The sequence below is a fragment of the Mauremys reevesii genome, linkage group 2, assembly GCF_016161935.1.
Source record: "Mauremys reevesii isolate NIE-2019 linkage group 2, ASM1616193v1, whole genome shotgun sequence".
Taxonomy (NCBI): Eukaryota; Metazoa; Chordata; order Testudines; family Geoemydidae; genus Mauremys; species Mauremys reevesii.
In genome coordinates this window covers 170,074,968-170,086,611 of record NC_052624.1, presented here as the reverse complement: position 1 = coordinate 170,086,611, position 11,644 = coordinate 170,074,968, and the positions used below count along the sequence as shown (strand labels likewise).

The 11,644-nt window shown below is 44.1% G+C and overlaps 1 protein-coding gene across 1 annotated transcript in view; it reads right to left on the bottom strand.

Annotated features, from left to right (window-relative positions):
• Positions 1-7,060: 7,060 nt before the first annotated feature.
• EXOC2 (exocyst complex component 2) overlaps positions 7,061-11,644 on the bottom strand; it is a 200,628-nt gene continuing 196,044 nt past the window's right edge. Inside the window, exon 28 of the mRNA XM_039524307.1 lies at positions 7,061-7,476. Coding sequence (XP_039380241.1) covers positions 7,323-7,476 — 154 coding nt within the window. The 3' untranslated portion in view covers positions 7,061-7,322. The remainder of the gene's footprint in view (positions 7,477-11,644) is intronic.

Below are 11,644 nucleotides of genomic sequence, written 5' to 3'. Positions count from 1 at the left end.
TGATAAAGCAGCCTTCTCACCAGAGTGGGCCACTGCCAAGCAAATCTTTCCAGGTATTCACCAACCACTTCTGGCTTGAGTCGCCACTTCACATTCACACCTGAGCAAAGTGGGTGTACAGTGCTAGGAGTCTGAGCTGGTGGAATGTGTGTGGGCATAAATGACTGCACAGGGTGCGAGACGGGGAGATCCAGGCCCTTCCGTGCAGCATGATAGCAGCCTGCTTTGGTCATAAGGCCCATGGCCCAGTGCCTTACCAGTGTCTAACTGCCATTCGTTTTACTGGGCATTAGGTGCCTAAAGACCTTTGAGGCTTTGGGCTCACATTGGCCTGTTTGCTGCAGCTGCATAAGCTACTGGGATGATGCTAAACGCCCCCCCACCCAACCTAGTCTGAGGGGTTGGAGGGAGAGGGAAAGCAAGGGGCTCAGTCCAGCTAAAGGCTATGACTCAGAGCCAGTCACAGGGGCAGCTCTTTTGCTACGTGGGTGGCGAAGAAAGGCTAGCCACCAATGCTGAAACGCCTCAGATCTGAGCGGCACCAACATGTAGCGTTAGGCGTACCCCACCCTCAGCCAAGGAAGAGCTCCTCACTAGGGCTGCTTAGCCTAGCTGCTGAGCGGGATGATGCTGCAGTGACTGCCCCGACATTTAGAGTGTGACATTTAACTGAGGCTGTACGGAACTCTGACACCGCACGCTGCGCCAGCATGAGACCACTGCATTCTAGTGCCTATTTCCTAGCTCATAAAGAAAAAAAAAATCTACTGTTAATTGCCTATTACTGCTTTTTCCTCCCTTTTGCTCTGAATCAAGTGTTGCTGACATGGTCTGCAGTAACAGCAGGCACCACAAGGACAATCAGTACTATACTAGTTGGGCATTAACAAGTGAAACCAAACTTTCAAGCCTAATATTTGCGTTGTACGTGCCAATTTATTATTTTTTTTTGGTGGGGTGGGGGGGAGGAAGCTTTTGAAACTGAGCACCACCCACAGTTGCCCGTCAGTGACTTGTCTGTGGTTTGTTCAACTGGTTTATTAACTTACAGCTAGGTGGGATAAGTCCGACTCTTACAGCCTGTGGTCTTAGCCTGTTTTCATCTTCAACAGCAGCATCGTGGGAATCTGGGTGCATCCAGGCCTTACTGGATGTTGTGGGAGGGACAGCTCTTTCCATTGCTGTCATGGGTCTGTCTTAGATCTCAAGGGAGCCCCCTTCTTCCAGGCTTCTGTCTCTGGGCGCTATGGGTCACCCACCAAACAACTGTGTGGTGATGGGCTGTCTCTGTTCTCTGTACAGGCGCCATGTAACAGGCAGCTGCACTAGGAGAGGGATGGACTCCACAGCCAAGCCAACACTGGTGGCAGGGGACAGCTAGGGTGGGAGGAGTAAGCTGAGCGCTAGGAGTAAGCCGGGCCAAAGCAATTCAACCATATTCTGCTAAGGCAGGACAATGAGCTGTGGGCAGATAAGCAGACAGACAGGACCAGGTTGAGACTGAGGTACAAATTAAAGAATCAAGTGCCACTAAAGCTCACAAACCTGTCCCCCTCAACCAGCAAGCATGGAGCTCAAGAGCGTTAACCAATTTCCTGGGAGGTGGGATTCCTTGGGTTTGCTGCGGCAACATGGGGCTGACGTGTATCACCTCTTCCAGTTCTACTGTTCGGGTGCTGTGTTAGCGCAGGTGTAAAACCGTTTGGTGAATACCACTATTACTCAGCGCAAGGGGCTCTGCTCTATGTTTGACTTGAACTGTGCGCCTCTGAGTACAGCTGTTGGGACCCAATGTTTGTGTTACATTATTCAGGAAGAGTTCAGTTTTAACTGGAGCGTGTGGACAATTCTGCCACCTGTATAATGTCTGGGGCAGGGAAAAAAAACCCCACATGCTGCAGATCCCCTGACCTCCTCTCCGCCTTCAGGTCTGAAAGGATTGTGGAAAGCAGCACAGGGAGGTTCTAGATACAGCTAAGTGTTTTAATGCGTGACCCCCATTGTTCTAAAAACAGAACACTGAGTCAGATATGGACCAGAAGGAGACACCTCCATTTGCTCCAGCCTCGTTAGTCCCTGAGGTGTACTGATTTTACTTATGTAGTTATTGTATGAATTGAATCTAGCAGGGGGGATGAATGTGTGTTCATTTGGTAAAATGAAGTTAATAGCAGTGGGGTGGTCATGCGTGGGGAGGTCCCTTTTTTAAATGGTTACAGTTCAAAGACTAACCTGCACCCATTGAAATGAGCTTGATTTTCTTTTACATTTAACCTTTTTTTTTACAGCTCCATTCTCGCAGGGACCATAGTGCTATTATTTTCATTATTGTGTGCCTGCCTGCTTTTCAGCGACATGCTCAAGCTGCAAAAACTGAAGTCCCTCCTATCCTAAGGTTTTGGGCTGTTTGATGCCGGGCTATCCCTCTTCATTGTTGGAGTACACCATAACCAGTTTATGATGACATCATTGAGGCCAGTCCTCACTGCCAGGCTTCACACAGTTGCAGGTGTAAGGGGGTGCAGGGGCAGGGGCAATGATGGCTTACAGACAGGCTTATGCCCCTTGATTTGGAGGGGGCAATTTAGAGCAGCCCCTGGCCTGCACTAAGGTGTTCTTATCTGCCACCACTCTACTCTGTTGCAGCATTCTAGCCACACCCCTTTCCCTGACCTGCCCCCTCGAGGCTTGAGTTAGAGATGGCCATATCAATACTGCACAACCTGAGCTTGCAAATGCTCACAGGGGCTTCCTGGTCTGGTGAAGCCACTCGTCTGCCTCTCACAACAGTACAAAGCAGACATAATGGCAACCAACGATTCCCTTCTCTGCTCGATGGGGAGAAAGGATTTGAATAAGGATAGCACACTCTCCTAAGAGCTATGGGCTAGTCTGAGGTAGGGCTCCCTCATTCTTTCCTACTGAAGCTGTTCCCCTTTGAACAAATAGCCATTGGTGAGACCGAGAGGACAAAAAATGATTCTAGTCCAGTGGTGAGAGCATGGAGGTGGGATCCCCAAGGTCCGGGAGTCCTGCTCCAATCCCTCTTTCATTATTAATACAAAGTGGAACAGCCTCAACAGGTGAGGATGAGGTGCCCACCCCTCACCAGAATACCCCATAGTTCTGTAGTTACAGCACTCTTCTGAGAATGGGGCCCCTATTCAAAGCCTTTCTCCCTATCAGGCAGATATGGGGACTTGAATCTGGCTCTCCCCCATCTCAGCCGAGTGCCCTAACCATAGGATCAAAGTGAGCAGGGAGGAAGTATCACGTCCTCTGTTCTCTTGCAAGAACAGTTTAGGCACCTAAGCTGGCTGACTCCAGGAGATGATTCTCAGCTGTAGAGTGCTGGCAGAGAGTGGTATCTCCCTCTAGTCTGGATTTAGGGGCAGGGCTAAAGCCACACCTCTCTCATTGGCTATCTTAGGCAGCTCCCCACCTAGCATTCTAGCTTTTGTGGATCCCATGCCCACCTCTCCCTATGCATTGTGCTGGGAACCCAGGTGCCTTCTCAGGCTTTGTGGACTCCAAAGATTTTCAAGATGCCTAAAAGTGGAGCCAGGGCTTGGTGTTTATCTTCCTTTGAGAGGTGGTGCTTAGGTCACAGTCCTCTCCTCAGCATTTCCTATGGGTTAGCTTAGCTTAGCTTAGCTTGCTGGCTTCTGATGCTTCCTTTCGTGGGCACCTCTCTCTTCCCTTTGTAGACGGGGCCTGGGCACCTAACTCGGAGCTGTGATTTCCACCTGAGGGCAGGCTGCCTAGCAGTTAGCTAGTGCAATACTCATCTTAAGTACCCCTTGGCCTTGAGGGGTTAGGCAATGCAATGCCTAAGTTCCTTTGGGGATTTAGCCCCATGACTAGCCCAAGGCCATATGGGGAACCTGGTGCAGAGCTGTAAATAAATCCCACATTTCCTGAGTCCCAATCCAGTGCCTTAAGCATAAGGGCCCAGGTATTTAGGTGCCTAACATGGGAGTTAGGCATCTGTCTACTTTAAGGATCTATGCCAAGCTTCTTACATTAAGTGCCAGGCAGACACAGGGACCCCCATTGACTTCAGTCAGGAATCTGCAGGGGGGAGGCCTGTTTGCTTAAAAGCAGTGCAGCATCAGGACCTTAGCCTGAGGAATGGGCACAGTTGCCCCCAAAAGAATGGGGAGCCCTGGTCTAAGAAATACTAAAGAGACAGATTGAATCAACAGATGCAGCTGAAGAGTGGGAGTGAGGAGAAATTCAGTCACATGTTCACAAAACTCTGCAGTGCTTAATTAGGAAAGAGTAGCAGGGATATACCACCAGTGAGCAAGAGGTTCCAGATGTTAGGGCCTGACTTTCAGAGGCACTGGGCACCTGGAGCAACAATTGACTGAACACGTGGGTGTTCAGTCCTTCAGATAAACAAACCAACCCTTATTTACAAACCCACGTTGTTGCTGAAAAGTTAGTGCAATAACTTGAACTCTCATAGGAAGTCTCTAATCACACAAGTTTCAGATCTCTTATTTGCTTTTTTTTCTTACTTTATACATGGTATTGCACATGAAAACGATATTAAAAGAGCAATATGAAAGTTGCAAATTCAAGTGCTCAGAAGTTAGGAAATGCCAGAATTAAGGTTGCCTCATTGTGCGTGCATGTCCATAATTTCCTAGTTTTTTAAAAAAAGCAATCTAAAACACCTGAAATTCCCTCAGGTAGCATCATATTGATGTACACATTCATCAGCAGCAGGGATGGAACCTTTAGATCTGCTGCACAGACCTCTGTCACTTGAGCTAACAGAGTGACTGGTAGCAGTAGCAGGTTGTCATCCCCTGCATTTGCTGGGGATGAGATGCCATTAAGTTTCAAGACTATTTGCTGACAGCAGAGGAATGATGAGAGTCAGGAATCTTGAGTTCCATTCCAGGCTCGGGAGGGGAGAGTGCTCTAGTGGGCACAGACTCTTCTGCCCATTCTCCCACAATCATGATCACTTCTCCCCCATTCTTCTCCAGCCTATCATAGTCTTGTCTCTTGTCCATGCCTGGATCCCTGCCTCTCCAATCATCAGGATCCTCATCCCAGTCTCAGGCTCCATGCCCAGTCAGTCCTCTGTGCTCAGTGTCCGAGTCCCAGTCTCCCCCTTCTCACACTGAGTTCAAGTCTCCTTGCGCGGCTAGTCCTAGTTCCCCCTCCCCAACCCCTCATCCAATCTGTTTCTCCCCAATCCTGCCTCTAGCTCCCAGTTGTAATCTCCCTCCCTCAGATAATCTCAGTCCTTCCTACCCCCTCCCTGGATCCCTGTCCTCCCTTCTGTCTCCAGTCTCATTGTCTAGCCACTTCGCCCCAGCACCTTGTCCAATCTCAGTGTCCCCCCGCCCACCCCCACCCCAACTCCCAGTCTCCCCATCACATGATTTACAGTCTCCTTGACCAACCGATCTTAAATCTTCCCCCCATTCTCAGTCAGCATCTCCTCTCCCTTCCAATCCCACTCGACCCAGAATCTTTGACCTGATCTAATCCTGTCCCTCCCCCTGTTTAGGCTCTTGTCCCTTATGCATTCAGATCAGATGGCTTCCACCTCCACGCTGCTTAGGTGGCAGGAGAGAGAGAGAGAGAGTGTGTGTGTGTGTATACACGTAGCACTGCAGGGACAGGCTTCCCACTCTTAGATCCAGTGCCTGGTCCCATCCCAGTCTGGAACAGCTGACAGCAGCTATTACAAGGAAAATCCAGCTTCTGGGTGCAGCATGTTCAGTTGCTCTGGAGGGGGTAGGTGGTGGTGGTGTATGCACAGTTTGGCCACATGTAAGAGCTGTGAGGAGATAGAACATGGTCAGATGATAGAAACTTTGGAAATTTTAATTGTTAAGCTCTAGCTAATCTTCACTGAGCATGTGGAACCTGATTTTTCACAGGCTTATAACTTGGGCAAATTTAAGCAGATTTTCACTGCAATGATAAAACACACATCCCTGACACAAAGCTCACCCCTTCTTCCCCATCAAATTTCAAGTCACTGCTGCAAAGAAAAGGTCACCAGAACTATTTAACATGAAACCAAGTACTTTTTCTTAGCTACATTCTTGGTAGCAGCTGAATGATTTTGGCTGAAATCTTGAGGAAAAAAAAATTCAGCCTGAGACAGACAATCAGGATGGAAAATTTCATGCCTAAGAATTAATGTTTAGCAAGTTATAATCAACTGAAAACAGGATCTTATAATGGGAAGTGTCAAGCAACCTTAATAATAGGTAGTGCAATCAGCTCTGGCTATAATACAGTCTTAACATTTTCAAAGCATTAAAGCTATTGTCTGCAGTTTATTTGCCATGACAGTGAAGAACTAACCCTCTTTCTTAAAAAAAAAACCAACCAAACTTTTTTTTTTGACTGGAAGTGAATGGAAGTGTCTACTGCTCCATTTTACAAATGAACAATGAGGTTTCCTGAAATGAAGAGCTGTCTTTTATTCTGAGCTGGCTTCCATGAAGTGTGCATGAGAACATCTTACTCTTATCACTGAAATTGTTATGGAGGAACAAGAGACTGTCCAAATCAGCTTTGCAAGTGAGTCATTGGTCTTTGGGTTTCGTAGCAAAAAGATCTGAGTTTCAAGTACTTTCTAAAACTTGTCAAGAAGTTCTAGATGGTTATAAGGAAACAAGTGAAACCATTTTAATCACTTCCTTCTTCCCCAGCATTTCTTTCCCCTCTCCAAATTAATAGCAAACACTGTATGGTACATTTTGTGGAACTAAAAGAAGTGTCAAAGCTGCAAGATCAGACAATACAAATCCAGAAAATACTAGATAGACTTAAGGTGAGAGGTAATAGTAATAAAACAAGACATGCATGAATAGGGAGAGGAGGAGTGGGAGAAGGAAAAAGAGGAGGGGTTAGGTGGTATGGAGGTCTGGCATTCTTTGAGTAGCTTTGTCAAGTTGCAAAACTGCTTAATTCCACAATTCTGTTAGCCATTCTGTGAAGTGTGCGGTATTTGGAAACAGACACAAGCTATAGGTCATTTACCTTTTTGTACTTTTAATTGGCTGCTTCTTAACGAAAATAAAAATTTAAAAAGTGTAAAGCCCGCATCCTACAATAAGTAGGGAGACCCACTGCAGTCACATAGGGTGTCAGTTTCAGTGGAAGTCTAAATGGGCACACCAGTCCACACAAGCTACATGTGGTTAGATCAGGGCATATGGGCCAGAGTCCAGCACCTAAATACCTTTGAGGATCTGGGTGTAAATGATTATCATATCACAATCCTTACAACCCGTTGGCTGAGATGATCTCCCAGGATTGCTTATTGCTGATGCTCTTTGCCATTAATTTTCTTTCCTACTTGCACGATTTCTCTCCCCAGCAGCATACTCCCAGAAGCCACGTGCTTGCTCCTTTCTCTGGGTCTTCTCGCTCTCTCTTCTTTGATGACATCTCTCTGTGGCCAGGCCTCTGTTGCCTGTGGCAGAGGTGAGATGTCTAGAGAATAATAAGGAAAAGCTACAGAATTTTTTTTTCCCATTGGAACAGACAGCACAAGAGCCTTCAAAAATACTTCACATTTTATAAGATCCACAAGTCAAACAGGTCACATAGGAGAGTTCCAGGCACTCATGGAGACTTTGGGCCAGATCCTCAATTGCTTTAAATCAATCTAGCTGATTTCCACCACCTGTGGACTTGGTCTAAATTGGAAAAGACAGATTAGATTATCTAGTGCTGGCTAGATCATTTATGGACCATCAGGACTCTGTCTCAAAGTAAATAACATGTTTATTAATGATAAATTATTAATAATAATTATGGTTATTCTTCATGTATCTTGTGGTAGTACTCAAAACAGGCTCTATGGCATACATACATAAAGGCAGACAATACTAAAAGGAAACAGTTGTTTATATTAACCTGTGGAACTCAATGCCACAAGGTATTATTGAGGCCGACAGTTTAGTAGAATAAAAATGGTCTAGACATTTATATGGCTAATGAGACTATCCACAGTTAGATAGGATAAAAATGGGCAACTAATGTAAAACCTTGTGCTTCAGGGCACAAGCCAATCACCGACTACTATCTACAAAATTATTCATCCAACACTCTCTCCTCCTGCCCCATACACTTTCTCTGTTTCAGCACACCACAGAAACTATACCGCAATGCAGTCCTGGGGATGCATATCACCTCAAATGCTGTGGGGAGCAGGTAGGACCATGGTGCTGCGCTCCTCCATGACCCTTGGAGTGGGCTGGTTGTAGGGCAGGAGCAGGCTGCATTACTTTAAAGGACAGTATAGCTTGCATGCTATTGTGCTTCCTTGAGGGGCAATGCTTCCCTGAGCCTGGACTGGGGTGGGGCAAGCCGAACTTTACCCCACCTAGGCTGGGTCCAAATGGCACAATTTGGCTCCCAAACATAAAATGACTTTCCCCTGTCTACCTTATTCTATTACACCATGTTACCTTTTCAAAACACAAAGCACTTTCCTGTGACAAAATGAACAAAACCTTTGTCAAGCTGGAGTCAAGGTTGAAATCACGTATCAGTGATTAGCGTGTTAAAGGGTTTTATTTAAAAAAAAACACTGGCATGTCCAAAAAACCCAAATCAGACTCTTGGTTTGAGAAACGTGTAAGCTTCTGAAAAAAAACCCAAAGCAAACCTCAACACTGAAAGAAGCTAGGAATTGAGACATGAAAGTTAGTATTCCAACCAGTCTAACATTTAACAGCAAGGAAGTTCAGTTAGTTTGGGATTGTAGTTGAACTGCCTCACTCTCCCCTCCCCACGCTAAGCGGCTTGATAAAGAGCAGGAAGGATGTTAAAGTACCAGCCACAGAAATTAAAAAAAAATAAAAATAACCCAATTTTCAAAGGGAAGGAACCTAAGAGTCATTTAGCGAGATTCACTCATACTCGTATAAGCCCAGATAAAAAAGGAACAAAGTACTTAACACAGCCAGTACAATCTTGGCATACGTGCTTCATCTTAGACTTTGTTGATGGGAAATGTTGTGTGTATAGTGTATGAATTCAGGCAACACCCAACAGCAAGCAGCACACAGCGAGCTGATTTCCAAATGAGTATTTACTACTATGTGGTCAGTAGAGGCTGACCAAATTGTATGCAAGTCTGATTGTCACGTCTATAGTGTCATTTAGTAGTAAATATAATTTTAAAACAACCTTTTTTTTTTTAACATTAAATCTTCATTTTATGACTTCAGAACAGTTATAGGAGTCATATGGCGCTCTCCTGGGGCGTGTCTACACTGCCAAAAACAGTGTGCTCTTAACTCAGGCTAGCTAACCCATGTTAGCTAACTTGGATTAAAACAGCAGCGAAGATATGACAATTCAGCTGTTAACTCAGGTTCAACCTAAGGGGGCCCTATAGGCTTTAACTCAATGGTATAGTGGTAAAAATAGAAGTGGGTAAACTAATCTAAACTCCATATTCTCCAAATGAGAAGTGGCTAAACTCCATTTACTCATATCTACCCTTGACTACTGCTTTAACTTGAGTTGCTAATCCAAGTTAACTATTAACTGCTACTTTAACCAGAGTTAGCTAGCATAGGCTAGCTAACCAGAATTAAAAATACACCTTTTATTTATTTTATTTTTTGCAGTGGACACATACTCATCATTATAATAAAATATATAACCTATTCAGCATGAACTGGCCACAAGACTAGAAAGGCTGTCTGAGGATCTGAAGCATGTTTTTCAAATGAATATCTTTATTGAAAGCAAGATATTAAGGTTTAAGATAATAAAAACAAAGAACACATGTTTCTTGATTTACTATAGTGACACTTAATCCTGGTGGCATTGAGAAAACTGCAGTCAAAGAAGGTGATTTTAAAATCTAAATGCTCATTTTCACAGGATAACAAAAATGACTGGGTTTATATCTGATATTTGACATGATTTGCTGCTTAAGGGAAACTTGGGAGGATGTATGTCTAGTGGTTAGAACACAGAACTGGGAATTTGCATTTCTTGTTCTATCCCTAACTCTGCCACTGATTCACTGTGTGACCTTGGATGAGTCACTTAATTTCTCCATGTCTCAAGTAATACTTCTATAAAATGAGGCCAATAATGCTGACATGGAGAGTTGTCTCTTTTAATTGATAAACACATGTGAGTTTTGTCACTGACTTCTATGAGATCAGGTGTTCACCCAGGTAAGCATTTTGAGGTCCTGAGTTGAAAGGCCTCATTTGGCATAATTCTATTTCTCTGAATTTGTAAACTAGTTTTTTTCACATGGAAATAGATTTCATGTTAGGGTATTGTTTAACTAGCATGGTGCTGATTTCTCTGAAAGCTGACCAAGTCCTGGTCATACATGGTCGTTTATAACTCAGAGTATAATGCTCATCTGTGGTATTTGCCATTCTTTCCATACAAGTCCAAAGCATGCAATTTTAGAGGAGGAACAATAAGCAAAGGTTAGAGGAGAAAATGCAAACTTTAAAGTCAAAATAGATGCTCTAGAGCTACATGGGAGGACAAGGTACACGGATACACATTTAATGTAGCATGTGACAAATACATCAGCAATACTGTCTCTAGTATAGCCCATATGTTTGGAACTACAGCCCTGCCTCCACTTATGCATGTGTATAGTTTTAAGCATATAAGTAGCTCCACTGAAATAAGGGGAACTATGAGCATTCTTAAAATCAAGCTAGACTGCTTAGATTGTCTATCCAAGAACCAGCTCCAATTACTAAGCTTAGCACCATTGGGCTCTCTCACAACCTGTTATGTCAGTGCTCCCTCCACTTAGCAACTAACTAAAGTCAAATGGTCTCTAGCCAGAAGGTGACATAGGCTTTCCAAGTAAAGACAGGTTTTTTTGCACAGAACGCATTACCATTAGGGCTGACTGAATTTTTTCCATCAAAACTTCTGTTTTAAAATGTCAGCGTTTGTCAGAAACAAAAAGTTTTTTTCTGCTTTTCATAAAAATCTGAAAAATTTCCAAGAAATATTTCAATGAACATGAACAACTTTCATTTTTGTAAAAAACCAAAAAACAAAAAAAAACAAAAAATCCTGAACAGTTCTGACTATGCCGTACAAGTTCTTAGTATTCAAAATATCCCTCCATGTTCTCTTCCCCTTCTATGTCATCGGTTCTCTTGTGGCTTATGCTACGGCTATGTCTATGCTGCATGCTTCTTTCAGTGGTGTGTAGAATATGTACTCAGGTAGTCCCCCCACTCTCCCTGCACGTGCTTAAGTACACACAAGCAGAGTATAGACATGCCTGAATGATGCGAAGATGTACCCATGTGCATATTCTACACTAGTGGCTCTCATTTTTCCAGACTACTGCAACCCCTTTCAGGAGTGTGATTTGCTTTGCGCACCCCAAGTTTCACTTCACTTAACATCTACTTGCTTGCAAAATCAAACATACAACAGTGGCCCAGCTCACAACTGCTGAAAAATTGCCTACATTCTCATTTTTACCATAGAATTATAAAAGAAATCAATTGGAATATAAATAATGTATTTAAATTTCAGTGTATTGTATATAGAGCAATATAAACAAGTCACTGTATGAAATTTTAGCTTGGACTGCCTTCACTGGTGCTTTTTATGTAGCCTGTAGTAAAACTAAGCCAATATC